This window comes from Thunnus maccoyii, chromosome 19 (assembly GCF_910596095.1).
Source record: "Thunnus maccoyii chromosome 19, fThuMac1.1, whole genome shotgun sequence".
Classification (NCBI taxonomy): domain Eukaryota; kingdom Metazoa; phylum Chordata; class Actinopteri; order Scombriformes; family Scombridae; genus Thunnus; species Thunnus maccoyii.
In genome coordinates, this window is record NC_056551.1 from 17,932,212 (window position 1) to 17,951,009 (window position 18,798).

The following is an 18,798-nucleotide window of genomic DNA, read 5'->3' on the forward strand; positions in this document are numbered from 1 at the left end:
CTGATGCAGCTGCACATTGCTGGAAGATGCACAGAGAACCCCTTTAACTAATTTTATGTCTTATATAAGTAACATGAGAGAATAACTATACTTTTCATTATTATTAGACGTCACACAGACTATCTGAAATGAACAAAACACTTCCTAATAGATGTTCCTCTACAGTGTTATCTTGAAGGTCCAGAGTTCATGGTCATATCATAGCAGGCAAAACAATGACATTATTCTCTTAAATTTGGCACAGATCACCATTTATTCCCACAATAACTTAATCAAATCAAAGCTGCAGGAATGCAACAACCAAAGACATGATTTCTTTCATCTTTTACTGTGTTCATGCTCGTCTGTGTAGGTAAAATAGATGTTAGTAAATATAGCAAATATATCAGATTGTTATAATGTATTTGATGCCAAGACATTGGATTGACCAGTTTGATCTATTTCTTCCCCTTTTGTTGGTTTTATTGTTTATTTTCATCTGCACTCTAGTATTGGTTGCTGCAGAATTATTGCACAAGTACTTCTGGTGTGCATTTATACATTGTGTGTAAAATATTAAAAGTTAATACACATTCTCCTTAACCAACTAATGATTCACTGCCCATAACACTTATTTTGTTGCTGACATTTTTGATACATCTTCATCCTCCAGTGAGCAGTTATTCAGGATGATTCAAGCCACTAAACCTGAAGAAATACTGAACCTTTTAATATCGTCTCATATGTTATTGTTCCCTGACAAAGGAGATGGCTGAAATATGTGTGTTAATAGTCCATTGACTTAGAATAATTTAACTGCTATGGCAAATAAAAAAGCTTTTGTGCACCCTGGATTACAGTATATTCCTTCATTACTTGCAGTCAACATAAATGACAACAATCACAAAAAAACAGATTTTAAAGGTAGTGTTTTTTTTATTCATGGTTGTAAAAGAGGCAGAACCATGAGACAGGTGGAAGTATTAAGTCTGTAGATGGTACAATGATGAGACATTTAATTGGAAGTGGTTCAGACAGAATACAAATCAGCATAGCTGTGAGATAAAAAAAAAAATCTATGGTTGACTCGGATGAAAACTAAAATGGACTTTAGTATCGTTATCGGCACACTAGAGCTAAAATAAAATATACTTCAAATAAAAAAAGGGGTAGTTACAGTCATTTAAAAAGGACAGTACAAGCTCTAAGCACTCTAACACATGCAGTCCTCCAGGAGTCAGACATTCTCAGCTTGTATGTAACGCCGTACATACACCACCTGTGGTGAACAAAGGCCGAGGTTTACGAAGCATCTTGGATTTGGTGGTTTCCTGTTAGTTTTGCCTTTTAGTTCACCTTGAATTACATGGACTGGTCACCAACCTTTACTAGAAAAACAGGATGAATAAACACAAACTAGGAAGCAATGCACGGAATTGGCCTTAGTATCAATGCCCTGCAACCTGAAGCACAGCTCATCTGCAATCACACATCAGTGACATAAACATTAATAACAACAAAAAAAATAATCATTGCTTCTCCAGTGTACATTGTGTCTTTACTGCAACTGGAAACAAACAGGTATTCAGTGATAAAAAGTGGAGTTTTTACACAGGAAAATCCATGTTGAGAGTGTGGAAATATGACTTATTGATCATGCAGCTCTGTAACAGTGACGATGTCATTTACATGTTCTGCAACAACTGGATCTACTTCTATGATGCACTGTGATTATCTAAAAGTAATGTGTGTGGTATGAGTTCCCAAACAGTGGTTTTAAAAAAAAAAAACATAAGAGGAGGTTCACAGTGCTCTCTCACAGCAAGTAATCATGGCTCAATCTGCTTTGTGAGAAAAAGCGCAGGAGGTAAAAGAAAAAAAAACATAATCTTGAACAAAATGAAATATGTAATCTCACACAATATTCTGTCTTTCACAAATGCAGAGAGAAATCAAGGGGCAAATGCAAAACAAAGCTGAGCTCAAAAAAAAAAATTTGTTTTTATACATTCCTTCATACTAAAGACTTACAGCCAGTAGCAAATACATTATCAACCCTCGGAATAATCGACAAGCACAACGCTTGATGACGCTTCCCGGGGATGACTCACTCTTTGATGTGAACCGTACCCAACATCAGAGGCTCAGACAATACCATCTGCAGGTTTGCAGCAACGCAGATAAGATATTTTTCATGAATCTGCTTTGTGAATTATCCAACCAAACATCATAAGATCATCAAAAGAGCTAAAGCACTATTCAACATACCTGAAAGGCCGTGCCAAATGCTTGTGGGTAGAAGATTTTGAGGTTTAAAAAAAAAAAAAAAAGTCAACAAACATCCAGATGTGATTTAGCTTGTATGAGGCGGATTTAATCGACATATTGGATGACGGATACATTAATATGAGCTTTACATGACTGCATTTCCCACGGGTAAATAATTGAGTGAAAATATCCTTCTCCTGGCCTGCTAACATGTAATTACATGGATGCACATCTTCAGAGGTAAAATTAGCACTATGCAATTTGTAGTCGTCTCCGTCAGAATTAACCACCAGTTAAATGAGAGGGTACAAGCTTTTCTTTCTGCATTCACTGTTTTGTAAAAGACACTTTGACATATTTTTTTTTTGATACAATCCCAATACATTCTAGTGGTTACAACAGTTTAGTAATACTCTTCTTTTTAAAATTAAAAAAAAACATGAGGGCGATAAAACCCTAAAGACCTCACATCAAGCGTGTGGGCCTGTAGTAATAGACATGCATAAAAAGGCCAGATGGAGCGGACAAGACAGGATGCATCACTCACTCACAACTAAAAAAAAAAGCCTCTAATAATGAAAAAATCTTTATGCAATCAATCATTTTTACACTGTATATAAAATTGGCACACACTAACGAGGAAAAATAGGTTAATAAGCCAGCGACAAATGATATCAAAAACAACAAAAAGCATAACTGTGTGTAACTGTGGCTTGCTCGAAGGGTGCAATGATAGCAGACGAAAAAAAAAAAGCAAAAAAAAAAATGAAACGGAGACAGAGGTCAGCCTTCGGAGACTGATCCAACATTCTCCAAATCTAGGACTCTGTCTTTTTTTTGTTTTTCTTTAGGAAGGAAGGAGTGCGGAACTTCTTTTTCTTTTTGGAGGGTGATTTGCTGGGAGACTCGTCACCCTCCTGGTCGCCAGCGTCAGCAGCTTCCTCCCCCTCGGCTGCGTCTGCGGTGGCAGGGGCAGGGGCGGGGGCGGGGGCGGAGTCTTCGGCAGGAAGTGCTGGAGCGTCGGAGGGGTCGTCGGGTGTTAAATCTGGAAGGGTCTGTCTCAGGGTGGCTGCGTCGCTGTCGTCCTTATAGGTTTGCTCTGGCAAGGATTCTGGTGGGGGGGCGGGTGGGGGGAGGGGGAGGAAATGGAGAGTTATTGATCTCAAAGAGTAAACTGATGCATCTGCGCTGCTGAGCTTTCACACCACGGAAGCCGCTACGAATCAACCACTGGATAAGCTGGAAAATCCGTGTGACTTTCTACTTAAAAAGCATCAAACTGTCACAGCAAGAGTTCACACAAGCTGCCATCTTTAGTGAACAGCATCTATCAGACTAATGTATTTAAATCAGTTTAAGACATTATTGACTTTGAACTATACAGAGAATATGTGCTCCCCTGTTTATGAAAGCCTTTAAGGACAAAACTCTAACATTTCAACAAGCAAACTTCCCACTAAAAGCCAAAAGGGCCCTTCAGACACACACACACACTCTACTAAAATAATACACATCACACCAAAACTCACACCGTCACTCAGATCAAAAACCAAACAAAGATGCTCCGTTTCTCTTACATTACATATAGTAACCTCAAAGTTTTCTTTTTTATCTCTGAGAATGACAATAAGCAACAAAAAAATAAAATCCCAATAATTAATCAGGATTTTTTTTTTCTTTCTGACTCCTTTTATTCTCCTTATTTTGACTGGTGCGAGCTGGTACTCTTTATCTTTGTGTTACCTTCAATGAAACAGGGAAATCTTAATGAGTGCAGTTCCCTTGCTCATTTGCACCCTGTGTACAAACAAACAACAAGAAAAAACAAGAAAAGTCTACAACAACAAAAAATACAGCAATACTGTACTTTCAGAGGTTTTAATAAGAAAACCACACAAGAAGGATTAACGGGTCAGGTAACGAGTCAGGGGGATGAAGGTGAATTAATTCAAAACCTGAGAAGCTCTAAAAGTTAAAATTATTAACAGGAGTCAGAAAGTCTGAACCAGTGAGCATGAAACCAGTTGCTGGGAGTATAGACACTAGATGATCTTCATACTGAGAGCTAGAAGAGTGTTTGCATTTCTTTTCTAAGTTTCCAAATTACAATAAAGAAGTATACTGTCTGATCATTTCTCTCTCTGTCTTTATGTAGAGGTTGTTCTTGGAATGATATATCAAGGATTTAGTTTCTTTTTAAATTTTTTTTTCAAATGAATGAATAATCTTTTTCAGATAATCTACCTATAGCAGGAGAGTGATAGATCATTATCATAAAAGTGGAACATATTTGTTTGAATACACAAGCAATAAAGCATAAATCTAACCTTTGTGTTTGCCCAAGTATGTTTTCCTATAAAAAGCATCTAAACAGGGTTCTGTTGGAACAAAATACTGGTCTGATATTGAATTTTCCTCATCATATTATACTATAATACTAGGGCAAACAAGTCAAGCCATATGCTTAGTCTTTTTTGCATGTATGCAGCCGTCGAAACCCCTTTGTAGGTATTCAATTTTCATTATAGTCAACTTATGAGAGTAAAAAGTCAGAAGACACTTTGTAAAGCTTGACAGGCAACAGTAGCTAAGAGGGGCCAGGCTAACTAAACAGAAACAGCTTTTTTCATTAGTAAAATAGTCAAATATATTCAGAAATTTCTTATAAGTTTTGCTGTTTTTATTTTATGCAGAAATATCAGTGTTGATTTTGTTTGGCTTTTCTAGAAACTATCTTTTAAATGTTATTTAGGTGACTGTCTCTTCCTGTAAAAATACTCCCAGCGAAAACAGTTAAGAAGCACTAAGTGCTGACGCTGCATCGGCTTCAGTAAACTTCAGGGATCAGTGGCCCAAACAGCATCCAAACCGCTGCGTCAAGCTCACACTGTGCAGCCAGATGCAAACACAACCGCAGTACAGCTTTGTTCAGTTTTTAAAAAAGTTGCTCACATGCAACAGAGACCTTTTGTCAAGACCTGAGAAAACACTACACACCAGTCTTCATTTCAGATCTCTCATGTCTGTCAGGACAGAGATGAGGCCGAACACACCGACAGATAAAAATGGAGACTAAACACCACACAGCCAAGCTTTGTGCTTCAACCGTCTTTCAAGCTAAACCGACAGCGAGTCTCAGCAAAAGCCAACAGCAGGAAGTTTGCTTCCGAAGCCACACTTAAATAAAGCACTGATGTACCTGGTAAAGGACTCGTCTGCAAGACAAAACAACATTCAACACGTTTTTCGAAACATTACCTGATTTTTCCCATGAGACAGAAAATATACAGTGTCATATAACATTGATAGAATGTGCATATATGTGCAAGAGAGGTTGGTTAACTTGATAGTGAATCATTAGCAGGAAGAGAAGAAAAGTTATCTAATGTAAAAAGGTTTGGTAGGTTGTGAGGTTTACTTCAGGAACATCCTCCACTGGGCTTACTGTGATTTAAATGCATGATATTACTGCGATAAGTTTGTAAGGAAGATATCAAGATGCCGTCAGTGTTCAGGCCAGGATCGTTTTATTTTTTGGAGAGAGGGAGGAGCTCTGAAATAACCCCCAACAACACAACACAGAGAAAGAGATTCAGAGAACCGAGTTAAGACCGACTGAACAGTCACAAAACCCGGGCAAACAGGTTAGTTCAAACCACAAAACAGCTCTAAAACTGAAGCCATGCAGAGAAAAAAAAAAAGGGGGAAACACAAGCATGGAGGTGACGGGTATAGTAATTAAGAGGGTGGTGAGGTCAGGTGGAACAGTACGTACTTACTATGGCAACAGGTACTCTTTTGTATTTCCTTCTCCTGATTGTAATCGCAGCCACAAAGAAGAAAAAAAGCACAAGTAGAAACAAATGTCTATGCAGATCAAACCACAGGCACCGTGTTAAATTATAAAAGGAATTAAAAAATGTGAAAATAGAGAAAAAAAAAAAAAAATCAAACACCAGAAGAAAAAAAAAAATAAATAAAAAGAATGGTTGGGAACCATTCTTAGTAGACCCCAAAAAAGATGGAGAATGGAAGCGAAGGGGAAAAGGAGATCTTGTCCAGAGAGACATTTGTTATATAACAACATTTCAGGTATTAGATTACACCGGCATTAAAAGCTACTCATCCCCTTCCTCCCTCATGTTGACTTTAATTAACTCACACAATGAGGAAAACTTGTTGTGTATGACTGGAATAATGCCAATTATCATTTAATTAAAATGTATCAGATTATAACTTCCTGATTCTTTTTTTTTTAAAGAGCCAGAGCTGGTATCATTGTGGATGATACTGCTGACATACTGTAGGTGTAATCCAATAGTAATAAAGACCAAGAGGGAGAAAATAAAAAAGAAAAAACAAAAATAGTCTGCACTGGGGTCCATCAATTCATGCTAAAATACTTATTTTTCAAATATAATAATAATCTATTCAGTATATCTCACTGTTTTGTCTCTGGTATTAAACCTTGAGACTGCAGCAGATTATCTGGCCCTGTAATTTTCCATCTCTCATGGCATAAACCTAATTAAATAATCAAAACCTCTTGGCCTGTTATTACAGAAAACACAGCACAGCAGCACCTGTAGTAGTATTATTAAAAGACCACGACATGAACAGACCCCAAGACAGACAGGCAGATGGACAGGCAGGAGCCTCCGCATTCCCTCTTTAGAGCCTAGAAAAACCAAAACACCCAGCCACAGAGGACTGGGAAAAAACCCATGCTGAACCAGGCAGGACAAGGCCAGGCCAGGTAATACGTCAAGCCAACCTACCTTCCTCTGCTCTGATTGGGGTGCTGGGAGGCGTGGTGGTGGGTTTCTGGCCCATGGCCTCCTCCTCAGGCTCTTCTAGTTGTTCTGGTTCTGAAAGAAAATCCGCAGAAATAAAAACAGTGAAAAAAAACTATTTACCCCAAATAAATAAACAATATAAAAAAAAAAAATCAAGGAACCACTTAATAAATGTTAAATCGATCTACATTATTCAAAATACCTTTAAAAACGTATAAATTCTGACTAAAGCTTTGTCTCAGAGAATCTTGTGCAACATTGCAACACAAAGAAAAGGGAGGAACACAAAGAACCAAACCAGGGAGGAAGCGTTAATGAGGCGAACACTGCAAACCCTTTCAGATAAATCCCAGTAGAGTCAACTTTATTAAAATGTCCCAAAGAGCCAAACAAACCAAAACTACCATTAGTTTTAATCAGAGGCACAGGAGGGAGAGTGGACACCAACAGAGATATATCCAGGACAGGTTAGCAGGAAGAGAAGGAGGACACCATTATTCAAGTCCACACATGGGTTGCTCTGATTGGATGACTGAGCTCAAACATAGTTTCTGCAAAAGGGGAAAAAAAAAATAAAAAAAAAAAAAATCGCAAAATCGCTTTTAGACTTGAGGAGTGAGCGCGATGGGTTTAAACCTCAAGATGAGCTTGCTTTTAACTCTTAACAACCTCTCTTCTCAGCTCCTCGTCCAATCAAACGGCAGAAAGGTATTTGATCTGCCAGAGCTCTGATGCCTTTAGACAAGACATCAGAGAGATGGGATGGGGAGGGGAAAAAAAAAAAATCAAGCAAAGGCTTCAGAGATTGAACTGTGGGTAGGGAGGGTGCTTGGACAAAGTAAAACAACGGCAGCAGACTCAAAACCCCCAGAAAGAGGAGAGAACACAGCAGGCGGGGATTCCCAAAAGTCTCAGTGCAGTGGTATGTAGTGAGACGGGCCAGGGCTGAGCAGGGGGAGGAGGGAAGCGGAAGGCCAGAGTTTAGGCTGGACTCCGCTTCTTCTGGTGTACCTGGAGCCTGATCTCCCTCAGCTGCTTCTACTACCGTCGGCTCCTTGCTGAGGGCTAGCAGCACGGCGCAGTGGAACTCCTTGTGGGGGGAATCTGGTGCCGAAAAACACTCGTCCGCGGTCGAAAAAACTTCGTCTGTAACCGTCCCTGCGGAGCCCTGCTCAGAGGCCGGTGTAGCCGGGGTGGGAGCTGCGAGCGGAGCTTTCTCTAAGGTGGGCGAGTCATTCGCAGACTGTAGAGGTGTGGAGATAGAGGCTCGACCCCCTGGTACCATTTCAGGCTCTGGACAGGACTCACTGGAGGCCGATCCCTCCCTACAATCGTCTTGTCCCTGCACTGTGAATCCGTGTGTTTGGGTGTGTGTGGAGAGATAACATCACAGTCCGGCCAAACTGAAGATCATTCACCCCCCCCCCCCCCCCTTTATCACAAGTATGTTTTAAAAATACTTCCAATTTTATTATAACTATGTTTAAAATAAGTTTCCCATACACATTTCTTGAGGGACATTAAGGACACACACAAGAACACAATTCCCTCTTGTCCCTGCAACACAATGTTACCCTGAGAACTCAAACCTGCACTGATGGAAGTGCTACCTGCGTTAGTCATTATACAAAACAGTCAAATCATAACCCGAACTCATGACCATGGGAAAAAAACTGCAGATTTTTACACCTGAAACTTGGTAAAAGTGATAAAAGTGAGCCACACAGCTGTTCTTTGTCTTAATTGTGACTATTGTTCCATCCCCAGCACAATTTACATAACTCCAGATTCATTTTATCTTCTCAAGCTTCGTTCGTCACTTTTACCTTCGGGCCCTTTCTGTTTCTGCTCCACCTCCTTGCGGTATTCGTCCAGCTCTTGGTCGGTGAGTTTGGTGAAGGGGTTTGGACCCTGCTTGCTGACGATGACCTTGGGCTGGTACTCCTTTTCGATGATGGCCTTGGATGCGGTCACTAGCTCCCCCTTCAGGAGACAGACGAGAAAGAAAGAGGTGATCAAATATATGTTAGTCACTGCAGGTGGTTACACATTGCTGGCAGAAAATTTGTTGAAAATTAAAGTTAGATTTTTTTGAAAGGGATTATCAGATAAGAGGCGGTTAATTTCAATAACTTTTACGCAGCATGAGCAGAAATATCAGCCGTATTAGGTGAATGTAAAACATCAGAGCACATGTTAGAGCTAACAGGCCATTTCATAACGCAGGAAGCACCTGTGATGATGCCAAATAATAGCCTACTTCTTATTTATGGTGAATTATTCCATTCAAAAACATTTTTTATTAAATCCAACACTGACAGATTTGAGAAAGAGTCCAACATTACATCACCGGGTACAGAGAGAATGGCCGAGGTGAAGCCAAAAAAAAAAAAATGACTGCAGTAAACTAACAAACAGCAGTAGTTGTATTCTATAAAACAAAAACATTGACTCAGTTTTAACTTTACTTAATCTTTCGTGGACTTTATATTCTTTAAAATACATGCAGTCAACACCACCATCACTGAATAGAATACCTGCGCTCTTTACTTCCCACCTCAACTTGAAAATCTCTCCTGCAGACGGACTCGTAACAGCAAAATACATGTCTATCTTTGACCCAAATGATCCTAGCTGGCAGAAAGATACATTAATTTAACTGCATCCAAAGTTCTCAGGCTGTAGAAATGGTTAGGTCACATGACCATACAAACATAAAGGGAGAATGGCCTCATTCTAGCACCACTATTTGCTTTATATATACGGATATGTACAGGTGTAAAGTGCTTATCTGTGGGCTCGGGGGAACAGTTGGGAGGATGATGTGAAGTACAGGTGAGTAATATTTGTGACAGCAGCAAGTAAGTACCTTTCTAATTGATTTAGCAGGACTATAGGACCCCTCGGACACATCGAGGCCATCAATAGTGTCTGTACAGTCAGACAGAGGGGCGTCCTGCAATAGTAAACCCAGTGAGGTGGGGGCACAACCCAGCTCTTGAACACCAGCACATTCAAATTTGCAGTCTGTCAGGCAGGCGTGAATGTGTGCAGACATTCGCAAACATACCATCTTCCACACACGCAGAGGTGGAAAGTACTACGATATTCCCGCTAGATTAGAAATACTATTGCTTCCGTTTTATTACTCAAGTAGAGGTGAAGCTTCTTGTGTTGGAAACTGATCAAGTAAAAGATTAAAAATGACTTTTTTTAACACTACTTTGAGTAAAAGATGTATATGGTCAAAGTGAAACTGAGTCTTCCTGGTTGTACAACAACACAACTGCAGGCTAATCTGCAATTCTGCCTTGTTTTAAAAAGTAATTGTTCTCATTTATTTAATCAGAAACTCTGAAATCTTGGTAAAAGTAAGGTTACTTATTTCCAGCTGTCTTTGTGTTTAGTTGCTTTCCACCTCTGCATCCACACGTACCCTGACAAGAATACAGGAACATTGGAAAAGCATGCAAAGAGAGAGTGTTGTGGAAAGAGACATGGGGTGATGGAAAGCATAGCAGTGATGAGACAAATAGCCAGGACAGGATCATGCATTGTGAGGACAAACTATCCACACAAGGGGGTGCTGAACACTACGGTACAATGTACCGAGTCTTAAAACAACAACACATCAAGGCCTGCTTTGGTCTGCTACCTGATGTGCTGGGTGACGTTTTAAGTAAGCCATTTGATTAACACACTAGGAGAAATAATTAGCAGCTCTCTTTTAATATGCTCATCGTCCTGCTCCTCTGTGTGTCTGGGTTAAATGTTCAGGAAGCTTAGTCTCCAATGTGGAAAAACTGAGCTACCCGGCGTAGGAAGGGCAAACCATGCAAACTGTACTTATTTTTCCTCATGTTTTGCCTTTTTACCTCTTAAAAAGAGGATTAACAGTACATGCACAGGGAAAAAAAGGCATAATTATGGTTGATTGTAGTGGGGATTTTGTTGGAACATTTCATGGAACCAAAAAGACCAGCCTGCAAATGACAGATAACAGTCCTAACCGCAACGCAAAACAAATAAAAACCTCAAAGAAATGGAGGTTGGGAAAAAAACAAAAAAACAAAAAACCAACAACAACCAATGTATGAATACAGACACAACCTGAGCTGGCAGGTTTGGAGAGCAGAGTGAGGTTACCTCTCCCACATACTACTCACCTGCCAGATTGACAATCTCTGTGGTCAAAGAATAATGTCACAGTTATAAAGTCACCCCATGCTTGGGGACACAACATGGAGGACATGGTTTTTGCTCTCTGTTATTAGTGGTGAAGTTACTCCTTCAGAAACTGATGTCAAATCAGATTACAATGGGTGTAAAATTTTGATGGCAGCCAATTTTCTTTTATTAAAAAAGATCTTTAATTTAACTTTGCGCACAATATTCACACATTGCAGCATTTTGGTTTAGGGGTGACACCAGACCTGGACAGAATATATTCTTAAAATATTTTTTTTGGAAATTTGAAATGTATGTAGACTGAATAAAAAATAGACCAAACATGTGACTGTTTTCATTCATCTCCAGGTCAGGATGGCTGTAGCGGTGGGGTTTTTATGTGCCAGGTTGTTCACGGACTGACCTGGTTGAAGGAGCGCTCCACCACAGTGCCGGCACACAGAACCTGAGACTGGGGCCCTGCTGTCTTTATGTCCTGCAGGTTCTGCTCCCGGATCTATGAGAAAAACAAACAAAAAACAAACAAACAACATTTTAAATACAAAAAAAGAATATTAAACATACAATACATCCTGCTTAAGAAGCCTTCAAGTACATTAAGAGCTTTAAGTGGTCTAATAAAAGATAAGCCCCGATACCTTATTCCTCATTTCCAGGACTTCTTTCGGGTTGGTGTTCAACGGGATGAACTGATTGGCTGCCGCAGCCTGGCGGAGTCCGTCTTCTTTTGTCCACTGTAAACACCACATAACGTGTTAAGAAAACAAATAAAGCCAAGATATACAAAATGACATAAAAACCCAAGCACAAAAAAAAAATAGATTCAGACAAAATACTATGCAGGCTTCACAATACGAGAATCATGCTGAACTGAAATGGACAAAGTGAAATGACTGTAAAAATGTTTTAATGCAAAAAAGTGAACCAATGATGATGAAGCACATTTAGAAAATATGTGCAAGATTCATTTTTACTTTTATAAAAAGACTGAAGAAGTGTTGGTTTACTATGTGACTGTTTTACATCATTAACCTGCATTTCCTCCCTGATGCATTTCTCCAGTAATGTTATCATCTAACTGAATCTAGCATGTTTGATCTGTGCAGTGAAGTGCACAGACGCTGACCGGAGCAGGGACTCAATTCTCTAATCGAAAAGCATTAAGACGGTTTTGATATATGGTAGATTTTGCTTTTTTGTGTGTTTTTTTTTTAATGTGACATAAAATGTCACATGTGTCATAAAAGAGCTGAAATGACATTAAATGAATTAATGAGGAATTTGTCAAAAAATGCAAGAAAACTATTCTATAGATTACATTACTCATTTTACACTAAATAGCTAATGGCCGTCTTCCACTATCATTTTTTTGTTTTTGTTTTTTTACATTCATCCATAAGACTCAATGCTGAACTCTAGAAACTAGACGAACCAGAATTAGGCTGCTGGAGGCAATTAAGCACTTTAATACTAACAAGAAACCACATCTGACACTATGAAGGTTTCAGCAAGAGAAACATAATGTTTATGAACATACTGGAAATGAGAGGGAATTGTGGTTTATGATTTAATAGGCTGCTTGTACGACTGGTTTTAAGAGATAGTTATATGCTCCTTCGGGCGATGATTAGTCAGAAACTGCTAATAAGACAGTGTACTGAAAACCCATTTGTCATCATCATTGATATACCATTAGAATTAAAAAAAAAAATCAAAAAACAACAAAATCAACTGAAAACATCACAGAATGAGAATAAAAAAACAACAGAAAACGTGAAGGGGTAAGGGAGGGAGAAGTGAAGGGTGGTGGGTGGCGAGAAGTGAGGGAGTGTGAGGACAATGAGGCTGGCTTACGAAGCGAGAGTGGCAGTGAGGGGTGAGCTGGCATCACCAAAGTCATTTCCCAGGCTGATACACAACAACAAGGACGACAGAGATAAGAGAGAAACACACCCGAGGACATTCGCCCACGTTGGGACAAAAACAAAGCCATTGTCACAACGCTACACACTGAGACAAGAGTGTATCTTTCCAGCAGAGGATGAAACCTTTCATTGTTTAGTTAAATAAAAAATGTTCCTCTTAATGTGACAAACCCATCTCTTTTTTTTTTTTTTCCACAAACACGTTGTTTTTGTAAACCTGGTAATGCTCAGCATGATTGCAGGAACCCATTTCTTGCACCAAACTGAATGAGCAGCGGGTGAGTAATAGAAATCAAATCTTCAGCTTTCATGCAAAATGTTTTTTTTTTTTTTTTTTTTAATCATTTTTGAAACTAAGCATGTAATTCGCTGTGGAAAGCGGAAGCTCATGACTTCATTCCTGTATTTGCTCTGAGCTTGGCTGGTTAGCTGCCAAACTAGGGGGCTAGATGAAGAAGGGTTTCTTGATGGAGGTAGCTGGGTCGGGTTGGTTGAGTATGAGATGAACATGTAAACACGATATACTCACTGAGAAAGAGTCTCACAACACAACATTTCCTACTTTCCCAACAGGAGATAATTGATTTAAAAGTCAGGTCAAATTTGTTCAGTTTTGCTTTTTTTTTTTTTTTTTTTTGCTTTTAACAAATCCACTCATGCAGGCGATCACCTTGAGGTGTTCAAAACCAGAAGAAAACTAGAGAGAACAAAAACAAAAAAGGGGAAACGTACAACTGGGAGCAGTTGCAGGTATTTGAGGAAAATAAAAAAAATCAGAAAAGCAGGCTGCATAACTCTTTGCCGAGGAAATTTCATACTCAAGATTTCTGTTTTACTTTATTGTTTTTCTTTTAAAATGTCTGTCATATATCTGGCATTATTCAGGAAATTAAATTTTCTCAATTAAAGCCATGCCACCTCCCTTATTTATGCAAGCAATGTGTTAGAAGATGTATAATAAAGAAGCTCTGTGAGCAACCCACAAAGCAAACTGACACTAATGAGATTTTAGTTGATATAGCCTCAAATCTCGCTACACTCGCTTTATTTTTCCCACTGACTCATCTTTAAGCGACAAAGTAAGCTAACTAATAAAACCAAGAGTGCGTATTATGGTTAGCAGCAACATCACCGTGTCTTGCCATGTTTACCTGCCCACTTGAGGACTCATGCCACACCCCTGCTGCTCGCTCCTCTGGGAAAAACATCAACACCAACAATGCATTTCACTACTACACATGCAGTGGGGCATGCTGTGGGCAGATGGCCTGGCATCATGAAGCGTTAAGAGACCAGAAGGAAAAAAGGAAAAAAAACACCCAGCTAAGCTTAAGAAGTAATTAAAAGAGTAGAGGTAACTGCATCAGATAGGTGGGTTAATAGGACATCTTAAATTACAGTGAGTGAACCTAAAAAAAAGCTTAGCAGTGAAAAACAGGATTCTGTTTTTAGCCCTGCAATCATTTATGTAAAAAGAAAAAACAGCTTTGTGCTAAACTTTTACCCCTCACTGTCCCCGGAGCCTCAAGATGCCGACCACCTACCCGTTTCCACCAACAAGGTAGCTGTAAAATCTATACTATGAACAATAAGGTAGGCACAGACCAAGCAGTTGGTTATACAGCTTGGCACGCAGACACCGGACGAGAGAGACTGCAGCAAGGGTTTGACGTGATCGTGTGTTATGTTCGTCCACACCTTAGGCTTCGACTTGGGGCTGCTGCCGTCGGGCCCGTCCTCGTAGGGCTCGTCGGGCCGGCCGCCGGCATTGAGCCAGCGGGTCTTGTCACGCTGGCCGCGCTGGAAGCTGTGTTTCAGCGGGGAGCGAGCACCTGAGTCGCTGTCCTCCCCGTAGGAGTAACCACCGTGGGAGGAGGGAGCGTTCTCCACGTCACTGTACTTTTTAGCTTTGTCTCGCAATGCCGGGCAGCGGTAAGGATAGCCCGTCCTGTAGCCCTGGGAGACATGAGGACAAAGAGATAGAACAACAGCAGGGTTTAGAAAATGATTAATACAGTAACTATCAAAGTTTAAAGCGAGACTATTTACCTTTTAAAAGAAGAAATAACACATTCTTTTTCTTAAAAATGTTATTTATAAGCAATAAAACACACATTTGCTCAATGAAATCTTATCTACTTGTGTTACTCTTACGCAAAAGTTATTCAGCAGTTTGGAAGACTTCACAGATTAATTGTGGATGTCATCAAACAAGACATGTAATAATATATTCTCAGAACCTCCCACCTCTCCACTCTGCTGCAAAAAGTTTAAAGTTTCTCCCTTTTCTTTGTAGTTACCAAGTTGTCGAGCATTCTCATGAGAGCCTCAAACTCCTGCTCCCCGACTTGCCACTTGGGGTGTGTAGAGGACCCGTCGCCGGCTGGCTCAGGGACCCGTGGGCGAGACTTGTATTTCGCCGGGTCCAGCATCACCAGATTATCTGGCCCTCCAGCGCTGGCCAGTGTTCGCACCTGGCAGAAATGTTGGGGGAATACAGACAGACAAAAACACAGACAGATCCAGAGTACAGAAGGAAAAAAAAAAAAAAAAAAAGTGGACATGAGGACATACAAAGACACACAAACATCCAATAAAATAAACATGTACATGAAGAAATATGAACATATATATAGAGAAGTGGATAGACAAGGGACAAAGACAATTGTTATGAAAAATACAGACAAACATATGATACCAAATATCACAAAAACAAATGACAAACTCATACTCAAAGATATAGAAGTTATTTTACATAAATAAATGCCCTGGTGCTAGTCGCTATCGCCAACTCATATTACAAAGTGAATGTCCTTTACAGAGCTTAATGTGTGTCCTACCTGGATCTCACAGGCAGTGACCAGGTTGTGGATGTAATAGAAAGCTTCCTCCACTGTTTCACCTACAGACACCAAGCCATGGTTCCTTAGGATGAGCACCTGGAGGATAGGGAAAAATAAAAACAGAAAAAAAGTCTGTTGTTGCTCCAATTCTTCATGTTTTCATTTACACACACACACACACACACGGTGCCGTTACCTTGCTGTTAGGCCCCAGGTTCCTCTGTATGACAGCGGTTTCTTCATCATCCACCAGTATGCCGTGGTAGTCATGGTAGGCCACCTCACCCAGAGACAGCGCCTCAGGTGAGATGGGCAGCAGGCCGCATTTCATGGCCGACACCTGCGTCCAAAAAAACCAAAAAAAAAACAAGGTGACATAACATATAACTTACTATGATGTGTCCATTTCTGTTTGTGTATTGGGTATAATTACTACGTGTGCACTGTCACTTACCGCAGCACCCGCAGATGTGTGTACATGCACAATACACTTGACGTCAGGCCGTGCGGCGTAGATGGCGGAGTGTAGAGTGAAGCCGGCCTGGTTGACCCCGAGGTTGGTGCTTCCTCGGTCCACTACTTCACCTTGAAGGTTTATCTTCACCTGCAAAGGCGGGGCGGACGACAACAGATTTAATTTTCATGGTATCAGCTATGCATCTCAATCAGACTTCAAGCGGTTCATTTTTGTCAAATACCTCTGTGTTTTATTACATAAGAAATTAACTAATGGATCTAAAGAATCTCATCATTTACTGATAGAAAATTAGGAAAAAAACAAAAGTAAAGACATGCAGCATCAACAGAGATCAACACTGATTCTCACCAGACTGGACGCAGTGACTTCACTGTACAGGAGACCAAAAGGGACAATCAGGAAACGCTCCTGGTCTGAGTTCACCCTGACCTAGAGGACCAGATGACAGTCACATTAGATGATACTGTTCATAGAAAATGGTTCACATTTAGCTGAACTAATCAATCAATAAAGAACATTAGCCAGAACAAAGCTGATAAAGATAAATGGACGACAACTTTGTTAGTTTAATTTAACTTAAGTCACTGGATCTGTTGTATTATAAAGATTAAAATTTATCTTACTGTGAGATGGTTGTAGATGAGCTGGGACCAGCCGAACAAGTCGGTGAGGCGATAGAAAGCTGCCAGCTTGCAGCGAAGCAGCTTCTCGCCCTTGTCGTATGAGATAGAGTCTGAGCCACGCAAGTCATTCACTGGAGTCACCATACCCAAACCTGAAAGGTGAAGATGGGGTCAGATAGAGTTGACGTACAGTGAAGAGTTGACGGGGTTAATGGTGAGGAGCAAAGGACATTAGAACAGGCGAAAATGGATAAAATACATCGCTCTGTACAGAAGAAAAGACCCATTTGTGATTTCCTTGCCCGCAGGGAAGGAGAGAAAAAAAAAATCAGATGGATTCTTCTTACTGAAATCAAACTGGACTCTTTGTCCAGAAATGAATTCTGGCATGCAGTGTGTTAGTCATTGTGAGCAGAGACATAGCCGGGCTATGGAGGTCAAAAAGTCACACACACTCATTCACTTCTCTGCTTACTCATGTTGAGCGCTGCCATGCCTCCTTGTGGTGCAGCGGGATACATGGAAGGCATGCTGGTGGTCATGAAATCAGCGATCTGCTGCAGAGCCAACAGGCTCGTAGGCGTCTTCCCCTTCTTCAGCTGATCCTGGATCATCGTCTCCAGCTCATCGCAGAACGCCTGCCGGACATCGACGTAGACACACAGACAGAAGGAGACGAAAAGATCATAAGATCAAAAAGACGAAACACATAGAGGCATGGTGACATAAAAAGAAAACAGGTAGGGACACTAACACAAACAATAGGCTGGCTTGAGATTAAGATGAGCAATTTTGGAATTAAAGCAACATTTTGTCTTCCTTTCAGTCAGATATTTTAAATGTTTCTTCTTGTTGTGTTCTCTCCATGATATTAAAATGAATTTGCAGAATCTTGAACCTTTCTTGAGACAGATAATCCATCACGTGTCTGCTTCTACTGTTGTTAAGTGGAGATTCACTTGTAAAGTCTGAACTGTATTACGACAAAGCGATCATACAACCCTGACAAACACCGTTGTGACACCTTCACTGAGTTTCACATGTCAGCCAGTAAAACAAGGATACATAAAGTTGAGACAGAGAAAGGTCAAAGAAAAAAAAGGAAGCTCATATAAGCACCATTCTGGGCTCATTTTCAGGACTTTTCATACACACAATAAGCCTTTAAAAAAAAAAACAGTGTTGCATTCAGCTGGTCACACACACACACACACACACACTGTTTATGAGGGAATAAACTAGATCCATCATGTGATATTGAGAAGGCTGCTGACTTTACACTAACAGAGTCTATTCATGTTTAAAAACGCCTGCTGTGGTCGTGTGCATTGATCAACTGTGACCATATCATTTTGTCAGTTCATGTAGTTGTATGTGCCAGTAAATCTAGACATGTATTTTGTGATTTATGATGTTTCTGTTCCACTAACCGGGCTCTGTAGTATCATGGAGACCCTTTTCCTCTGCTCCATCATGTTGAAGTCCTGCCGCAGGTCGGGAGCCATGTTTCTCTCCCTCTGGTACTCCGGACTGCTTTCATCCACCCGGTCGAAGTACCGCTCCTTGTGGGGGGCTGTGGTGGGAGGGGGAGCCGTCACCACTCCGGCACCTGACTCGCCGTTCATCCTGGTTTGGCCTCCTGTAGATGTGCATAGAAAATATAATTATATTGCTGTAAAGTGGCCAATAATATAATAT

The 18,798-nt window shown here is 40.4% G+C and overlaps 1 protein-coding gene across 4 annotated transcripts in view; it reads right to left on the reverse strand.

Annotated features, from left to right (window-relative positions):
* Nucleotides 1-891: 891 nt before the first annotated feature.
* Nucleotides 892-18,798, reverse strand: part of add1 (adducin 1 (alpha)) — a 30,004-nt gene continuing 12,097 nt past the window's right edge. The window contains exons 2-18 of one of the 4 annotated variants that reach the window (XM_042394878.1): nt 18,531-18,739; nt 17,576-17,738; nt 17,101-17,252; nt 16,826-16,906; nt 16,454-16,603; nt 16,196-16,339; nt 15,997-16,095; nt 15,457-15,630; nt 14,855-15,112; nt 11,870-11,965; nt 11,635-11,727; nt 9,913-9,999; nt 8,870-9,026; nt 8,326-8,390; nt 8,055-8,286; nt 7,026-7,109; nt 892-3,358 (exon numbers count right to left, since the gene is read on the reverse strand). In XM_042394878.1, the coding sequence (XP_042250812.1) occupies nt 3,066-3,358; nt 7,026-7,109; nt 8,055-8,286; nt 8,326-8,390; nt 8,870-9,026; nt 9,913-9,999; nt 11,635-11,727; nt 11,870-11,965; nt 14,855-15,112; nt 15,457-15,630; nt 15,997-16,095; nt 16,196-16,339; nt 16,454-16,603; nt 16,826-16,906; nt 17,101-17,252; nt 17,576-17,738; nt 18,531-18,725 (2,523 nt within the window). In that variant the 5' untranslated portion in view covers nt 18,726-18,739 and the 3' untranslated portion in view covers nt 892-3,065. Of the gene's footprint in view, nt 3,359-6,022; nt 6,061-7,025; nt 7,116-8,054; nt 8,287-8,325; nt 8,391-8,869; nt 9,027-9,912; nt 10,000-11,634; nt 11,728-11,869; nt 11,966-14,854; nt 15,113-15,456; nt 15,631-15,996; nt 16,096-16,195; nt 16,340-16,453; nt 16,604-16,825; nt 16,907-17,100; nt 17,253-17,575; nt 17,739-18,530; nt 18,740-18,798 lie in introns of all 4 variants that reach the window. The other 3 variants (XM_042394876.1, XM_042394877.1, XM_042394875.1) reach the window with 3 other exon arrangements.